This window comes from Strix uralensis, chromosome 8, assembly GCF_047716275.1.
Source record: "Strix uralensis isolate ZFMK-TIS-50842 chromosome 8, bStrUra1, whole genome shotgun sequence".
Lineage (NCBI taxonomy): Eukaryota > Metazoa > Chordata > Aves > Strigiformes > Strigidae > Strix > Strix uralensis.
Window position 1 is genome coordinate 3,492,276 of NC_133979.1, and position 18,887 is coordinate 3,511,162.

General features: G+C 39.8%; 2 protein-coding genes across 10 annotated transcripts in view; one reads left to right on the forward strand and one right to left on the reverse strand.

The window, feature by feature from the left end:
* The window catches only part of DOCK7 (dedicator of cytokinesis 7), a 106,925-nt gene that overhangs the window by 38,866 nt on the left and 49,172 nt on the right, over positions 1 to 18,887 (forward strand). For all 9 annotated transcript variants that reach the window (XM_074875853.1, XM_074875854.1, XM_074875855.1 and 6 more), the window contains exons 13-14: positions 999 to 1,092; positions 2,664 to 2,826. In XM_074875853.1, the coding sequence (XP_074731954.1) occupies positions 999 to 1,092; positions 2,664 to 2,826 (257 nt within the window). The remainder of the gene's footprint in view (positions 1 to 998; positions 1,093 to 2,663; positions 2,827 to 18,887) is intronic.
* ANGPTL3 (angiopoietin like 3) lies at positions 3,548 to 13,673 on the reverse strand. Its single transcript, XM_074877159.1, has 7 exons — positions 13,134 to 13,673; positions 12,021 to 12,131; positions 11,050 to 11,167; positions 10,165 to 10,278; positions 8,592 to 8,687; positions 6,459 to 6,731; positions 3,548 to 5,114 (listed from the first exon to the last, which is right to left on the reverse strand). Exons 1-7 carry the CDS (start codon positions 13,629 to 13,631, stop codon positions 4,933 to 4,935), a joined length of 1,392 nt encoding a protein of 463 aa, XP_074733260.1. The 5' UTR covers positions 13,632 to 13,673; the 3' UTR covers positions 3,548 to 4,932.

The window sequence follows — 18,887 nt, forward strand, 5'->3', positions numbered from 1 at the left end:
CAGGAGTTTCCTTTTATTTGGGGTGCTAATAAGATCCAGTTCTGCAATGTATTCACCCAAAATGTAGAAAGGAAGAAAAAAAAGGTATTACACCATTGCTAATGCAGCCATTTCACTGACCATGTTCTGCAGCCCACTTTGTAATATACACCCGTTCAAACCTGGTCACTAAGTTAGTAATGATTTACAGAAGCATATATTTATTTACTTTGTCAAGGTTGTTTTCACTTGACAACTTTGAGACAGTTGTTTTATTAATCTGTCCTTTAAAAATTGCTTAACGTTGATTTAGGATTTTAATTTTCTGATTCTTCCGTATCTTTTATTTTTTATTTTCCCTTCCCTTTCTCTCATTGAGTACAATTAATTGAATACTACCCAGCGTTTTTCTCCTTCCATTTGCTTCTTTTTTCATACTGTGATTTATTACATTTATTGCCAGATATCTTCTGCTTTTGGATAGTTACAGAGTGGCAGAGTCACATTTTCTATAACATTTCCAAAATGAACAAAATTCTGAACTACTAGAATGTGGCACAAGGAAGACTGACAACAGACTCCTTCCACTACCCACTGTTTCTTAACGCTTCTCGTGAAGTCTCTTTGAGACTCATACCAAGGAAAAGGCAGAGGAGAGGGCATGAGGATCACTACCTGAATGACGGATACTTTTTCAAACTATTATACTTGCTAAAAATTGGATATTTTGGGGGAATCTTTTAACAGCCATTTTCAGTTTTGAAAAAGATAATATTGATGGGGAGAGAAAAGGTTTTCAATGAGAAGTTCCTGCAGCTGTCATGATGATTAATAAGGAAAAAAGGAAGGAAAAAGGATGGAGAAATGAACTGTAATTTAGCATGTTAATGTTACCACCTTCCTCTGGGAAGGTACATTTTAATATCAGAGGAAAGAGACTATAGTGTTAGATGTTTATTCATTCTCTCGCAGTCCTGAAGGGTTGTGTGGATAACGATTTTCTTCCCAACGTCCAACAGGAGGGTGATCGCCTGAGCGATGAAGATTTGTACAAGTTCCTTGCTGACATGAGACGGCCATCGTCAGTGTTACGGAGATTGAGACCTATCACAGGTATTGAACGAGATCTTTTTGGCTCACAGGTGTTAAGGCATTTGGTTAGTCCTTCCCCATTGCCACCCAGTTCTTATAAGGGAGCAGATGAAGAAACCCTAAGAATTCATAGGCAGCAATCCCATGAGCACTAAAGATGTCATTTTGGCAGGTTTCTCACTAGTACGCATGCCCAGGCAGCTCCTGTCACACTGAGAGAAGTCTCTGTGAGGAGAGGATGCAAACCCCAAAGCCCTAAACCCAGCAGGGGCTGAGGAGCCTCTGTTTTCCTGAGTAAAATACCACTCTCTAGCTGAGAGGAGATCTCTCTCCTGGCTCCCACTTGGTTAATAGGAACAGGCTCCACCTCTGTTTGAGAAAGGGAAATAAAAACGCTGGCACAACAGCAGTGAAACATCACTGGTCCCTGACCTGTGCTATTCCTGACAATATTTACTTAACCTGTTCTTAAAAATCTCCAGTGACAGCAATCCTACCACTTCCTTAAATCATCTCTCGTAGCACTCAGCTGTCCTTGTAATGAGGTTGGGTACTAAGTAAACTTTGCAAAATTATCTTGCTGCAAATTAATCTGATTACAGTCTGTCATGCCTTCAGGGCAGTTATCACAACCTTTCAAGTACTTAAATGCTGTTATTAGTTCATTCTTACTTGCCTCTATTTTGTAGCCTAACCAATCTCAGGTTTTTTTTCAATCCTCCCTCAAAAGGTTGTGATTTTAAAATTGCCTGTTACTCTCTGCTAGAGTTTCTTCCATCTGTCCATGCTTTTCTTCAAGCACGATGCTCTAAACTGGTTATGCTGCTCCTCCTAAGACCTCATGCCAAGCAAAGCAGACTAATTTGTCTTCAGTGCCTTACACGACACTGCACTAATATTTCTTAGAACAGTTGTAGCTTTCTTCTGGACATTGGCTTATTGTCACTGCTGTCACCCAGCTCTTTTCTACAGAGTTGATCCATGCCAATTTTTTTTTTTTTTTTTAAATGTTTGTATGTTTGGCTTCTCCTTCTTAATATAAATCCTTTGCTCTTCTTATATTTCACCTTAGTCATTCAATGCCATTTCTCCCACTCTCCCGTCTTCCAAATTTTTATAATCATTCCAGCCTCAGTGCCACCACCAACAATGTGTGCTCTCAGTACTGTCAGCTGACTTCCTAAGGAAAATATTCAACAATCTTGGTGCAGATTACCTTTAGCAACTCCTGATGTATCCTTCCGGTTTGGTAGGCAAGATTCCTGATGAGACTTTGAGTATTGTTTTTAACAATAGTTGGGCCTCACAGTAATATTATCTAGACTGTATTTCCCCAACTTGCCTAAAAGAAGCATTTGGGACTTGTTAAGATACAGCTTTTCTGTTGGTTCTCGTTACCTGGTACCCCATTGCCCTAGATATCAGTTTGAATCACTGTTATTTGGTTCTAACAAATCCACATTGGCTGTAATTTAGCATTTGTTTGTTTATGAAATTAATATATAGAATATTAACCCAAAGAAACAAAGCATGAATATGCTTTTTAATTTAAATTTTGTGTTTATTGTAATAAAATCACTTTCTTCTTACAGCTCAATTAAAGATAGATATATCTCCAGCTCCAGAGAATCCCCATTATTGTCTAACTCCAGAGTTGCTACAAGTCAAACTTTACCCAGACAGCAGAGTTAGACCTACAAGAGAAATCCTGGAGTTTCCTGCCAGGGATGTCTACGTTCCAAATACCACATACAGGTTAGAGTTTTGAAATACATTTCACATTTCAGGGCCTGACACTGGCAAGTCTAGAAATTCCTACCTTATCTACTTCATTGCAAAACTTGCTGTATCAATAGATCTGCTGTGCCAGAGGCACAAAAAGAGTCTAGACTGACACAGCAGAAAATACACGGTTGTGAAGGGACAAACATATTTGCATAAAACTTGGCTGTGAATTCACAGTGAAATTTAGTTGAATTCTTTTCAGTTTTATTTAGGTTTTTTAATTTGTCTGTCTGCTAAAGTCATCATTCTCTTACTGTTTTTCTTACTTTCTGACACTTTCTGTGACTTTTTTTCTTTAAAGTGGGAGATAAAAATGAAGAAAATGCATAGGCCCTTTGATCATATTTCCATTTTGATTTCAAAGCAATCTCTTTGTTTGTAATGCTTAAAAAAAATTCAAAGATCTGGAAGATAAGAAATTTTTCTAAGTTATCTTGGAAAACAATAAGCTTTCTATAACTAAGCCCAGGCAGGGAGCAGATTTATTTTCATTATGTACCACTATTCGTTTAGAGCTTTTTCACAGTATCTTTGAAGATATCATACATCCGAGTGGAATAGTCTTCTTGAGCTGAGTAATTTCACCAATTTACTCACCAAATCCATTACTTCTTGTTATAAAAGTTAGATAAATACAAACCAGATTTTTATAAACCGAACTTTACAAGAAACAGTTTAGTCGAGTTCCATATCTCATGTCTTTTCAAAAGTTTTATTTATTAATTTATTTATTTATTTTTAGAGATTGGACAGGTAATTAAACATTACCATACATGAGTACAAATAAGCAGCACTGTGTGATGTCTTCTTTGTAATAAATCCATGAGAAGTAAAAGTATTTTTGCAATTTTTCTGTAATTAGCACATTCTGTTCACAGTCATTTCACTCTGACAAATTACAGTTTAAAACAGTTTTCTGTATGTTTGCAAATGTTGAGATAAAAAATCCGTACTGTACAAGGGTTAGATAAGATATACAAGTCAATATGACTCAGTGTAACTGCAGAACTGGGGTCTTTGTCAGTCAACACTTCCATGGCCAGCCATCCACTGGCATGTCAATAGTCCTTCTGCCTGATGGTATTCTGCAGCTGAAGTTAAACAAATGTGAATGTGTTCTCTGGAGCAGGACCAACACTGCCCCGTAGGTTGTGCCTACAGGGTTTGTTGGTGGGTACCATTGACTCCACTGGAGTTGCCCCACAGGCAACTGTTCTCTATTTGAAAGGTGTTATGTTGTGTGCTCACTTGGACTTTCATTTAATTTCTTAGTGTACTAAAAGGCCACAAAGGGATGGCCCTGACTCCATTTCAAATGAAAAGAAAAGATCTCTTACTCATTTCAGTAAGCTTTGAAGCTTAGCTCTTAACTTCCAGTGAGAGAGCATAGTTCTTAAGTTATTCTTCAAAGTGTGGTATGTAAGAGATTAGGCCTGTACTCTGGCTTACTTGGTGTGTGTGTACACATCTATATCTGTGTGAGTACAGTGCTTCAGCAAAGACTGGCCCGAGCTACACTGCTGAAAATTTGTCTGGAAATACACAGAACCCTAAAATGGGGAATTACCCATCTTTCATTTGCTCACAGAAACATTCCACAACAGTAACATGAACCAAGCATCAAATTAGTTACTTTACGAAACAGAATTTCTTTTTTTCCCTGTAGATTAATTCCTAAGTGTCTTCCGTAGCGTTTTGCCAGCCCTTCATTTACTGAGATGCTTTTTGCGTTCTACACAACCCAGAAATGAATGCAACGGCCTGAAAACCCATTCCCCCAAGCAATGTTCTCAAATACACGAGCAGGCGGTTGATCCCTAGGGGTTAGAGTTTCATCTTGGGGAGCTAAAAGCTCCATGAAAGTTACAGCACATTGACATTGGGGCTAGAGGGAATGAGAATACTCACCAAACACACTGTAAGACCGTTGCAAATGCCGCAGGTTTATGTACTGGAGAATACACTGTACAGCGTATGGATATAGACATGCATCTGTTATTAAACATAACATGAACTTCTTTGATGTAGTAATGTTCAGTGTATATGTTCTGAATTAAAACACGTCAGGGTGAGCATTCAGTCAAAACTTTTTAAATCTGTTGGATGTATCATTATTTTGGTTGACTTGAGCAAGTAGTATCTGCCCTTCTTAGGCTTCCAGTATAAGCCTTTTCTTCTGTCTAGTCTTCCTCTTGACCTTGGTGCGACGTATTTCCCGTTAAGATTGGTTTCCTCACATTCACTGTGCCACCAGCCTCCTGAGGAAAAATATTGTAATGTCAGTTACTGTCAGTTGTACCCTAACATACTGTGCTCAGTTTCTGAGTAGACAGCTCCTGTTTGCAACATAAATCTTTAGACCAGTTCCAGCAAAAGTGACAATTACCCAGTATACCCACATGAAATGCTGCTTGTACATGTGCCCTCTTAGACTTGCAAGTTGAGGGCCAATACAGAGATGTTGTGCTCCTCATTATTGTCTGCTTCACATAAAAGTAGTGGTGGATAGAAAATGCACACACAAATGCTGTCCCTGAATTGGGACACTTAGGAAGTTAGCCTCACACTTTCATGTTTCCCATGACCCTTTACAATGGACTGTCCGATTTGCTGATATTTTTCTCAGGTACAAATAGTTAAATCTCTGCCTCTACAGGAGGCTGAAGAGCCTTTAGTAATCAAATTCTCTTTTTTATTGGCTGCTGTCCTTAACAATGAGCTTAAATTGTAAACCCAGTTCTGCTTTCAGAGGACTGGGAGTGACTCTGTGCTCAAAATTAAAGTTAGCACTTTAGAAGTCATTGGCCACCTGCTTTATGGTCACTAGAGCTGAGTAACACTCTCGGCATTGTTTCAGACACTAACAATTTTCAAGCTTAGAATGACGTACAAAATGTTTGTTGCATGAAGCAGGTGTCTGGAGGGCAATTCTGTATCCTGTGGTTTAATCATTAATTGATTTTTCAATTGTTTGCTTTTTGCTATAAACGGGCAAAACATAAAAGCTCCAGAAAATCAAAGAATTAGGAATCCTTTAATCAAATTATTATTAATGTCTTCAGCCTTGCATCTCTCTTGCTCCTTTGGGAGTGGTTATAGCATGTATACTTGACAAACAGCTAAAATCTGCCTTTGAATGGAAACTCACCATCATTCTTAACTTGCACTTTGTAGTCAAAATGGAGTTAAGAGTCAGTTTGTCTTCCCTTTTTTGCAAGGAGGAATTAAACAATCTGACCCAGGACTGCCACACCAGACAAGGCATCAGAGGGGGAACTGCCCTTTACTTCATAGCTCAGAATCTCATCCTGGGGTTTTATTTCAGCCTGTGCTGCTGGTTCTGTTTCTGATGTTGGTCGTTTGCACAGCCTCACTATGCTTTAGTTTTACCTATCTATAAAATAGAAAGACGATGCCTTGTTGTTGTAGGACCCTGTCAAGGAAAAACATCTTCTGCCCTTTCCTGCGAGCAGAAAAATGCTGTTACCCTCTTTTTTCTGTATCTAAAGCCAGGCTAATATCAGTAACTACCCATTAAAGCATACATCCATCCTTCATGTAGCAAAGAAACTCCCATGTTAGTATACCCAGCATACTGATACCTAGGTAGTTTTCTGGACAGTTGAAGTCATTTATTATGTCCACGTGACGGTCTGCAGTTGAGAACCGCAGTTCCGTCTGCTCCGGCAGCGCGTTGGGGATGCTCCCGGAGATCCGTGAAAGCTGGAGAGTGTAGTCTGTTTTGGGGCCTCCCAGGCTGAATGCATACTCGATGTAACGTTTATTTTCTTTCCAGTCCTGCAGCTCAATCCGTAAGATGTAGTCCCCTTGTTTAGTAATGGCATAGGTCTTGTTCAGGCCTAGCCAGAATTCCTCTGCAAAGTTGTAGTAAATAGATGCTGTTAATATGCAACTAGGCATGAACACACTTACTGTGTTTTTCAGATCTCTAACCCCCTACGTCAGATACCCACCTTTAAAATATCAGTATTTGAAAATATGTGTTCAAACAAGCTGCGCAACATCAGAATCAAGAGATGTCAGAGGTGAGGATTAGGGGACAGAACTCACAGGGCAGAGAGTTAGTGGGGAAAGAGTTATGTGATAAACTTTCCCCAAACCCCCATATCGCTCACACTGCTATTGAATTTGCTTTTACAGATAACCTGTGGGTAGTATGTGTGAAAATATAGTATTTAAAAGGATTTATTCAGTGCTTTAATTAAATCAATAATATGAGTCTTGGGGACTGTTGATCTTTTCAGAGGTCTCTTGCCACATTCTTTTTGTTTACCTCTTCTTAATTGCACACTGGTGATCAATAAAAGCAAGAGATATAAATGAACTGGAGCTTCTCACTTAACTTTCCCACCTCTTGTGAAACTCTGAGAGGGAGCTCAAGACATTTAAAACATGCATAATTGGAACTGTGTGACAAATGAAGCAAATGACATACATAAAACCTAATTGCAGTTGTTGTATTTTTAAAGGAAGGAGCTGCAGAACTAAACTGAGGTTTTGGTACCCTTGTGTACAAAGTGAATTTAACTTGAGCAGTTTTCTTTTGCTAGAATTCTTGAGAATTAGTTTCATAAATTATATTAAGTAGCTTATTATCAGTGCCACAGGTATCAGTGCACAATAGGTAATTGCCACATGTAGGAATAGTGTAGCTGAATGTGAGTGCCATACATGCAGGTGGCATTTAAAGCAATAGAATACAAGATGGTTGAGTAAAATACTCGCACAATTTACAGGGAAGGAGTAGTAACCTGTTATGTTTTATCACCTTAGAATATGCAGCACAGAACTGAGTAGGACATAGCTGAGTGATGCGATCCTCTGCAAAATCTTTCTGACACTGAAAAGATGTGGCTTCATGTTGGTTTAGTATATGGGAATTTCAGACCAATCAAGGAGCAACTGTAGCATTCAACACGATTAGACAAACTATACAGGTAAAAGTCTACCTCAGTTGTGAGCTACTGTCCCAAAATGTGGGAAAAGTTGAGATATAGCAGCTCGTTATTGTAGAAGAGGTGGAAGTGAATCAATATTGCTGCCTGCATTGGTGATGTTTTGATCTGTGCTGTGCCTAGAAAGTCAAAGTATTTTCTAGACAAAAATAGTCATCTCATTGTTTGAGAAACATAGGGAAAGTATTCTGGATGGGGAGGCTGTTGGGCAGCACTTGGTGCTACAGATTCTTGGGAGTTGATGATTAACGGGGGAATATGGGTGTTTCCTCCAGTGGCCATGGAGGGGATTGGCCACTTCATGGAGAAGCCGGAGGGGTTTGTGCAGGGGAGCACACACAGCCTCGGGCTCTCTTGAGATTGGAAAAATTGGTGTGGAGGTTTTAAGGGAAACAAGATTGCAGAAAGCTTGAGAGAAAGTAGTGACAGCAACTTGGTGAGGTTTTGCATTTGTGTATATTTTAAAGGCTTTGGGAGGTGTTTTTATAAATAGTAAAATCTCAATAATTAAAATAGTATTTAAAGCATTCTGGCCTTGATTCAGCAGAGGTTTCTAAACACACATTTGAAGGTGTGTCTGAGAATTTTACTGAGTTACATTTTCTGGTAAGCGCTTTCTGGTGTTCTACTAATTAGGTAAGCTGTTCAGATTTGATTGCAGGTTTTGTCTGCTCTCATGTGAACACCTTTCAGTAAGAAGATTCAGCTTCTCAAATAAACCGATACAGAGAAAAAGACACAAAAAAAAGGCATTTTTACCGTTGAGGTCACCAAAACCATTTGTATAGGCATCCCAGGTTTGGTTGAAATCTAGTGATCCATCCACTCTGTTCTGGATTACAGTCCAGGAGCTGCCTGTGAATAAGAAGGGGAAATAAGTCACAAGCCTGGCTTAAGTGTTTAAAGCACTAGAGAGAGGATGGAAAGTAACTGAGACCACCAGCTTGTGACCTATGGACTGCACTGCTGTGTCTGCCCTTACGCAAGTGAGCTCTCTACCACAGTGAGAAAGAAAATGGATTTGCATTGAAGGTGGCTCCATAGGAATCCCACTTACTCTTCATTTTGCAACAGTGCACCTGAGTGCACGTGTACAGAGCTGTAAAGTCTCTCAGCTGTACAGAGAGCAAATGCTTGACTCCTCTTGGCCTTGGCCTTACTAACTGTCCATGAGTGTGCTCTTGGGTGCTCCAGTTTTAAGGTAGAATGAGTTAGCCTGAATCTTCGTGAAAGAAATTCAAGTGAGCACAGCTGAACAGAACGCGGGGCTGTTCGAGTGTCCTGTGCCACACTTGTGGTGACTCAGCTCACTGGACTTATTTGTTAAGCTGCCTTCATGTCTTAATAAGGGCTGAGAAACGCAAACATAGAGAAAATGATAAAAAAGAGATATGAAATGTTCCAGACATTTGATCAGATTGCCAGACTCCCTCTACTGATAGTGCTTGACTGCTGGGAATGCAATTCCATGGAAGGTATGAAGTGTTGGAGGCTGTGTCCATGCTAGGGCAGCAGTGGGGTCTTTGTCCTGACCGGGTCATGACACCCTCGTTTTATCAGTTTCAACAAGTGTAAGCAAAGGAGCTTTCTGCACAGGGCAACCCTATGCCATTCTGTTTACACATCCAAACAAATGACATGGCCCTGCCATGTTTGCATCAGCGTGTTCCCAGGCTCCCCAGGTAGCTGTGGCAAAGGGACCGTGCGGGGAAACTGGGCAGATGTGTGATCTCTGGGTAGTGGCAAAAGGAACAGACAAATGGGTTTCTTACAAAAATAGAGCTTGAGCAGGTGCTGTGCATTCTGGGCCATGCCAATTCTGGACCTATATCATACATAGCTACTGACTCACCCAAACATGATACAGAAATCCTGTCTCCAGGACTCACCTCTTTGGGTCAGTTTGGTATATCTAAGTCTCAAACGATAGCCCTTGTTAATGAAACAAAATTTTACTAAGGTATTTACTATTTACTGTTTGCTTTTATTTGGGAAAGCTATTAATGGTTGCAATATAATGGCATTTATAATTGCTGTTTTCATTATCTATAGCTAAAGGGGCTTGGGTTTTTTATTATACTTAATTTATGTCACATGATTGAAAGTCCTCTCCTTGGTATAAACAAGTGGTAAGTAAGGAATGAAAGCAGTGTTAAGGAGATTTCAGGATATGGGAAACATCAGTTCAGAGCACAGACAGGCCAGTGAGAGAAGTCAAGAGGATACATAAACCGTGCTAAGTTTTTGTGTACTTTGGGATGAGACGCAGTTTTTTGGCTTATAGGAAACTACTTATGTGAAAATTAGACTGTTGCTAGCACAGCTGTCTTACCAAATTTCATTTCACAGTAGACGTCGAAAGCTTCTGAGCCGTTGGGTTTAATAGTGTAAACACCACTGGACTGCATGCCACTGTTATAGAGAGCAGTGCAGTCAGGAGCAGCACCTAGGAAAAAAAAAGACAATTACAAATCCTCTTTTGGATGTGGTAAGTTTTAATCCAGCTTTGTAACTTGAATTTCTATGTGAGATAGAGCCAAAACAAGAACTAGAACAATCTTTTTGGTAATTTTATTTTACAGTAACTGTAATGAAATGGACAAATTGTTTTGGGCTTGGTAGTACAGCTGCCAAGTTCTGTGTAGGTTGGACTGCCTATATTTTTTAAGTTAGGCAAGGTTTCAACATAGATAATTTTGGAAAGTTGGTAAGGCCTGAGACTAGTCTCTGGCAAAGGGCTTTACTACTCCTTACAAAGTTCCCAATAAATACATTTTCCATTGCCGCAGTTTGAAAATGCCATTCAACTTTAAAGAAAGCTCTTCTAAATCTTACAATCAGCCCATGTGAAGTAAATTAGTTCTCTGTTCAATACCCTCCAAGACAGGCATCGGCAACGCCAGAAGTGTCAGTAAAAGGGCGGTCACAGCACCCGTTTACAAGAGGTGAATGGAGGGTGAAGACTGAGGACAGGATTACTGCTCTATCGGATGTTGTTCCTTTATGTCACCCCAGAGACAAGCACAAATATAATGGGGCTAAGTAGCTGATGACATTTTTTCCAAAGCAGGAAATGAACTCCTTCCCACAGCACTGTATTTAGCATCAGAGTGTTTTGCTTTCAGTCTTTGACTATTAAAACTCAATGCAAAACTTTCACAGAGAATACTGCGAATGCAATGTATTGTGTAGTCACGTCTAAGGGATAAGGTCTCACCATCAGATTTGTAGGTCACAGCTGTGGCGTTGCGCACAGGGAAGGGGGTGGCCTCTGGTTCTGTTTGCTCCCCTGTGAAGGAGTCCTCTGCGAGGTCCTGGAGCTCTATGTGGTTTAGCTGAAAGAACCGTAATTACAGGCTGTTAATTTCCCAAGGCTCTGAAATGATGAGATTCATGTATCAAGCTGAACAATGTCATGCAGTGTATAATTTTTCTTGTGAATGTAATCCTTTAGAATACCCAATTTACAACATAAAAATAACTTTAGAACCGCACTGGTGGATTTCAGTTGCATGAATGTCAGCTCTGCCACTGTTCAAACAAGGTAGGATTCATGAGGCGAGTAAATGACCTGTTCTCACAAGGTGCACCTTAATGGGCAAACAGATTTAACTTATTTCCTCAGGTGACATCACTTAGACAAATAATACCAACATCGAAAGAGCACAGAACCCACAGTTCCTTAGGCTGAAATGCATTTTCCTTTTATAGCCTCCTCTTAGGAATAAATTAAATATGAGGGTGTCAGTTATACCCAGCATTACAGTGACACATGTTGAACTGCAGAACATGGTTCCCTATTGGAGTGAATATTGGAAAAGAAGAAAGAGGTAGAAAGTAATGATTCTTAGAAGACCAATGGAAGAACAAAAATATGATAGATAATAAGAGAAAAAAAAGAGAAAATTAGCAGTCAGAAAATACAGCAACCTGGTGTTGATAGACAGTATTTCAAAGCTGTGTTCTTGGTCATTGTGTGCCCTGGCCACGGCCCCGTGCCTGGCAGCACAGCAGTCTCTCACCCAAAAAGGTACCTGTTTGCAGTCAAAGTTGTTTATATCCTCCTCTACACCCCCAGACTGTGAACAAGAGGGATGGCTGACCCGAGTGAATGGTTGGACCATTGACTCCTTCAGTGTTACGAGAGATGACAAATTCTGAAAAGAGAAATAGAGGTGGTTCCTGTACCTTGTCCTCCAGCTCCATTATTTGATTGTGCTGTCTGTCGAGTTGCACATGTTGGTCCTCTACGATTTTGAGAAGTTGCTTGATGTGGTTGTCCTGCTGCTCCACGAAAGCCTGAGGACAGGAAGGGAAGGAGGTTAGAAGCAGCAGCAGCAGACCTTCCCAGCGGCACTGCTTTGTCATGGGGCCAGTTTTGAGAGGCACAAACCATTTAACATTGCCTTTCCTTTTCCAAAGGGTCACCTGCTTTGCCTCCAAAGGGATGAATTTCTTTGCCTGTGAAGTGAACACCCATTTTTTTTGAGACAAACTACTGGCAGCTTTGTAGACCTTTTTTGTTGTTGCTATTTTCCTTCCATTTTCACATCCACAACAATTATGTTCTTTGAAGTTGGCCCTTGATTCAAACTAGATGTGTGCCACTGACCAAAAAAGGGAACAATTCCCAGCATTTAGGGTAGTAGCTTGGGATTTGAGAGATCTGGATTCATCTTTCTACTTTGACACAGACATCCAATATTTTCTCACACAAGTTGCTTAGCCTTTTTATACTTCTGCAAAATACAGTTAATACTTCCTTTTCCATAGCAAGCCTTATACCCACCTAAATACTTGCATATATTGACATTAAGTCTATTACCACTTGCAAGGTTCTTTTGTCCTGGAGGTCATAATAGGTGCTGTAGATGTCCCTCTTTAAAGGTTTAAAGTTCCTCTTTTTATACTGAGCAGGCAGTTCCTAGTGCATTGATTTGTAATGAGAAGATACATACAAACCTATGGGCGTGGTAATTGCATCATTTTCCTGATTGCAGATTTTTTTTAATCATTATTATTACACAATTTCTTAAAACTGATTTGCAAAAAAAATAGTGAAAAAGATACAGAACCTTATAAGTTCACAATTTTCTTACTGGTTTCACTGGGGAATTTTACTTCAAAATAAACAATATGTTAGATTAAGACACTGATTCTTTTAAGTGATTTATTTCTCAAAATACATAGTACTACAGTGAAGAGGAAGGGAAAACATGAGCTTCTATTGCATAACTACCAATAATAGCATTACAGTTTACTTTGGCTTTGTGTGTCAGGGACTTTCACAAGTCTACTTACTTTGAGTGAAGAAATGTCTTTTGTCTCTTGCATTGAAGGCTGGATAATGGCCAGTTTAGTGACTTTGTCTTCCAGTCCCCATACTTTTTCTTGCAGCTGGATTTTGTTTTGTATGAGGTCTTCAATCTTCGAATTCATCTCCTGTGAGAGATTCTTTATCTCTTCATTGTTGATTTGCAGTCTGGCTGTAGTTTGTCTGAGCTGTTCTTCTTCTTCTTTGATTTCACTAGTTTGCAGTGAGAGCTCATAAAAGGACCTATCAAAAATGTAAAGTTTTTGAAAGATGTCATTCATCTGCCCCTTTGTCTTATGGACAAAGTCTTTAAGACCATGCCCAAGCTGGAGGAGTCCATTGGCTAAGATTCGTACATCATCTAACATGGCAAATCTTGATTTTGTCTCAGGAGATGGAGCAGAATCAAAGGAGGAATAGTCCTTCTCAGCTCTAGCTGAAAGAGCAAGTGGGGCAATGAATAGAAAGACTAGAATGATTTTCATGTTTTCTGCTCCTGATACTCTTTGGTTGTTCAGGATGCAGAGGCTTTTCATACCAACAGTTTTTGCTGTGTGACTGTTCTGGGTTGAAGAATTTGATCTATTTATACTCCTTTTCATTTTGGAAGAGGCAGACCAACGAGTTGATCATTAAACTGTGTGTATTTGAACGAACGTAACCCCTCTTGAATGTAGGTTGATATCTTGGAAGATAAAACTGCGAGACAGGCACGTTGCTGATCAAAGTGTTTCTGAACTTTTCCATCTGCCAGACCTTTTATAAAATGTTATTGATGACATAGTGTTTTTCACACAACGCTTTTTAATAGGTTAATTTTGGGTCATAATCTTGATAAGGCCCTAAATTGCTTCTTGTTTGTGTTGCATGATTCCTTTTATTGCCTCAGGAGTATAAAAGGGTTTACCATACTTAAGAGCACTGGACGCTGTATTTCAGGTTGTGCAGCTCCTTGATAAGCTGTGGAAAGGCAAAATATTCCCAGATGATTCACACAACTTGATTCTCATCTTGTACCATTTTCTGATGTAACTCATTGTGCTGTAGTGGATTTACTTGTCATCTAGTTCAGATTAAGTGAGAAAGAGGGAATTAGGTCCAGAGATTGCCTGGATGTGATTCTACTACGTTAAGGTTTGTGCAGTAATTTACACCATATAAAACTTATTTTTTAAGAGCTGCTTTCCAAAGGTGGGTGAGATAAATAATACCTCCTTGCTTACATTTCTCATCTTACCATTCTTCTTACTGTTTAAGAGTCACACTACATAAAACAAGTCTACAAGTACTCTGAAATAAATGTCCTGTTCTGCAGTGAGTGTCTGCATGGAAGCATGTATGTTTTTCGAGCAATATTGCAGTATGAATGAAAGGTGGTTTTGTTTCTGGAATCACTCACAGGAATCCCAGAAATCAAAATCAATCCATGCATAATATAGTCTGTACTTTGGAGACTTTTCAGGTTTTTGCTAGATCCTTGTATGTTTAGTAATTCTTCCCCTGGACTTGTTGTTCCTGTACATATGCACATATGGTATGAAGCATCAATAGAAACATTATTTTAAAGATGAAGTTGTTATCTCATACATTAAACTTCCTGTGTGATGAAGGGTTGATAATACGCAGGTAGCCTCCCCACCCATAATTAAATAACATGAAAGTATTTTGGCTCTCCAGTTATCTGGTGGAGAGTATTTTATACCAGTATGATTTGGATCAGACTTATTGGAGTATCTGCACGAAGTATAGAAAAACAGTAGGAGCATATAGGTCATCAGGCCTGGTGCTGGGCAGAATGGGGATTCATTCAGAGAGAATCCGCTGGCATAGACTGGAAGCAAATGTAGGAATTAGCCTTAAATAGAAACAGTAATCACTGTTCTATAGCAGGAAGCAGCACTGCATTTTCACAACCCAAAGGTGCAGTTCTGTCCCATAAAAAACCAACCCAGTAATTTCTCATCTTGTGAGGTGTCCCAGTCTTGAAGGTCCTCAGCCTTGTACACTGCTGAGACTAAGTACCGAGAATTGTCTTGTAGGGAACAAACTTGTGAAGGCAAAGGGATAAGTAAGATTTTCCTTTTTCAGCCCTATTTCAGATATTTGTGAATTCACAGCATCATAAAGGCTGTGACCAATCAGGAATTATCTCTCAAGCATAATTTTAAAACACTTGGGCAAAGCAGCAAAGCAATGATTTAAAAATCCCTGAACACTGAGAGTTTTGAGGATTCTGGCCGGAGGTCTCTGCTCTGGCTGCACCCTACAAAGAGTCGGGGAACAGGAGGACCAGGAGAGCTCTGCACCCTGGCGTGGTGGAGAAGAGTTATTTGCTTAATTACTCCTTTGAGCCTGGAAGGCTATAGGCAAACGAGAAGTTTGGTTATGGGCTGTTCATTATAGCTCCTGTACGTCTATCCACTTGCTGATCATTTATTTTACACTGAATATTGGTGCATTGATGAAAACATGATAGCCCCTTCATTTCTAAGGTCACACAAGTGACTCATTGGAGACTGACTGGTTGAACACTTCCAGGATGTAAACAAGCAGCCAAGAGGTGAGCAAAGTGCTAAGACTTCTTGCTGTGTCACAGGGCTCATGCCACTCTCAGATCTCTAGTTGAGCAGTGGGAGCAAAGTGGTTTTGTGCAGAGAAGTGAGAGGGAGTTAGGACTGCATTTGTTTCTTCTCTGATGCTTAGAGATGCAGCAGTCCACAGCCTACAACCACCAGTGACTGCCCTGGAGCTTCTCGCAGGTGGAAAGATATATCCGCACTTGTATGTGTTACTTTGTGTTGGGAGTTTAGATTCAGATTTATTATGGTTGGTGCTGCTTATTCAATGGTTAAGTATTCTGCTGGCTTTGGCCAGTGGGGAGTCTGCTGTATTCCTGCATCAGGAGCTTTGAGGCAGTATTGCATTGGGCTGGGTAGCTCTATCATCACGCGGAGCAAAGTAAAAATTTTCTAGTGATGCAGTTGCTCCATCTACAGAGACACAGAGCTGAACAGGGACTTTTATTAAAATGAAACACTGTTTAGCTTCTGCCTTTTTATCAGCACTTTATTTTAACTCCACATGTAAAAATCTATTAACTAGGGCTCAAATGGTAAGCATTATATTAATTCTTAATTTTATTGTGATAATGAGTGTTAATCATGATTAATTCTCTGATCTGCATGCATAGGGCTTTATTCCAGAGATATAGCTTTGACAAAATTGATTGCTTTCCCAAGGGATGTCCACGAGGTTCTACTCTATGAGAAGCTGTTCAGTGGAAGGCTATCATGCCATATTAAAATCTACATTTTTTTCAGAATAAGGAAACTCATCAAATCAGTATTTACTCAACGCTACTAAAATTCTGTTAGAAAAAGTGTTAGAACAATTAGGGTTATTCATGGGACAGTGATCATCCTAGAGTGTTTGCATTGAGTCATCATTCCTGCAGCATTTTCTCATTTGGTAATATCAATGGAAATGTATGAAGAGCTGTTGAAATGAGTTTCAAAAAAAAAGCACGTGCAGGATCTGGACAGCACTTATATTATACCTTTTAGGGTTCTTAACACTTTAACTCTGAAAGGTTTGATAGTTTTTGCTTTGAATGGTAGATCAAGGTGGATAACCCTGCTGAACACTTCCAATGTTTAAAAAAATAAGATAAGCATGTGCTTTTGAAGGATTTGTATTTTCTGTAGGGAAACTCAGTGGAGTTTCAGTTGTGTTGATGAAGCTTAGGTATGGCTTTTGTCTGGGCCTGACACTGCTCTGTAATAGGGAACAAAATTCAGCCTCTGGCATCCAACACAGGGATTTTGGGCTGCAAAGCTTGAAAAACTGGTTGCAAAATTTTTTTTAAAAAAAGTATAAACTCTCTGCAATCCACTTCAGACTACTTGAGTAACTTTGGTTTTACAGGGTTTCAAATGAGTAATTTTCTGTTGTAGCTATTTCTTACAAGAAGTCTTTCTCTGTTTTGTGTTAGTTTTGAATTCTTCCTAACCCCATCACCCACCAAAATCTTTATTCTTGGCCTAGTCTTCAGAAAAATATAGGAAGTTACAGAAGAAATAACAATGACCAAGCAACTGGAGATCAGACATTTTACCAGGTTTCTACAGCTTGTGAAGCTGCTGCGTGTCACCGTGTGCTGCCCGTTCCTGTGCCACAGTTGTTGCGGCTCAGCCAACGCATGGTAACTTGGCAAGCCACGGGAGCTTGCTTGTGCCGAGGCGCTGCTCAGACGTGACACTACCCTTTAGAAAGGTTTATTTTCCAAAGAGGAAAGATAGTCAAAATGCTCTGATGTCAAATATTAAAAAAGCACAAATAGCTGCCAAGCACATTTCCATATTAATGCCAGTGCCAATAAAGTCAGGCAGTGATAATCTCATTACAAAATACCACCCTTAGATGTCACAGCAGTCACAGATTCCATAAGCAAAGCAGGACACAGGAAAGAAGAAGAGAGAAAAACTTCTGGTATGATTAAACCATAAGATTCAGGAGCTGTAGAAGCCCTAAGGGGGAATCCTGCCTCTGAGAGCTGTTAGCCCAGTCAAGAAAAGATGTATATAACAAACATGATCCTGAAGATCTTTCATGCACCTGGGTGACCCTCATTAAATGGGCTTTAAATGATTTTTATAGTAGGAATAAACCAAAGAAAAAGGTCTCTGGGTTTTACTGTAAAGGGAAATTTTCATAATAGTTAGACATTCCCTCTAAGAGTTAGGATCGGCTCTTAATGTTTTAATACCTTTATGAAGGATTTTGCAAAATGGCTGCAATCACATTATATAAATATTTAGAGGAGTGCCTGGTGCCATTATTTCCATGGCTTGGGAAGCCTTTGCACTTTAGCAATTCATTTTATGGAAGTAAAAGTACTTTTGAGATCTGTTTGAGATAATAGTATAAGCTTTGCATACATTTTGCATAGCATTTTAATAAAAGCTCCAGACACAAGTCCTTGGGTTTAAAGCTTCTGGCTGAAACTTTTATTGATAGAAATCTATGAATAGTATAATCAAGAAGTAGCTTGAAGCACAAGGACTAGCAGTCCTTTTGTTCATTTGGTGTGTGCCTAGCATGGTTGTTGGTGTTGCAGTGTTATTGTCATGATCAGTCCCTTCTCCTCCCTTTATCCCTTCTATAGAGAATTGAACACTGTGATATGAGTCCTCCCCACAATGTCTGGCCCATCAGAAAGTCGCTCTCTCCTCTTGCTTCCCACTGCTTGTGTGTAATACAGGGCTGGGGCTGTCCTCTCTTGGTTTCTGAAGACTACGTTCAGTGCCATGCCACTTACTTTGCTTTAAAAGCCAAGCAGCTTTGATGCCTGTCATCTCACCCATGTAGTGAAGCAGCTTCTACCATCACTTTGCACAGGAGTCTTGTTTCACTCTTTTCAGAGTATGGTGGTTACAGCTCTGGTGTCCTACAAAGTCTATTGAGTCCTGGTATGTGTGCACACAAATAAGATGAGAACTTGAGGTATAATGAATTGAAGGAAGGAGAGTGACAAAGGAGAAACTGAGAAGTCAGCCTCCCGGGGTGGCTGTTAGATAGGGGCATCGGTTCCTTCAAGAGATTTATAGTGTTCCTATCAGTTTTTCAGCCATCAGTCTCTTTCCATGGCTCCTGTAATTGTGCTTAGGGTAGACGGGAAGATCTGCAGCTTTTACCTATGTAGGGTAAGGTAAAATATAATTTTTCATTTGGGGTCACATTCT

Bases quoted from the DNA above. Each gene is read 5' to 3' on its own strand.
- ANGPTL3 (XM_074877159.1), bottom strand. From the start codon at position 13,631: ATGAAAATCATTCTAGTCTTTCTATTCATTGCCCCACTTGCTCTTTCA. The intron at 12,132-13,133 runs GTAAGTAGACTT...TCCTGTCCTCAG, and splicing joins AAGACATTTCTTCACTCAAA to GCTTTCGTGGAGCAGCAGGA. The intron at 11,168-12,020 runs GTACAGGAACCA...CGGTTCTTTCAG, and splicing joins TAATGGAGCTGGAGGACAAG to CTAAACCACATAGAGCTCCA.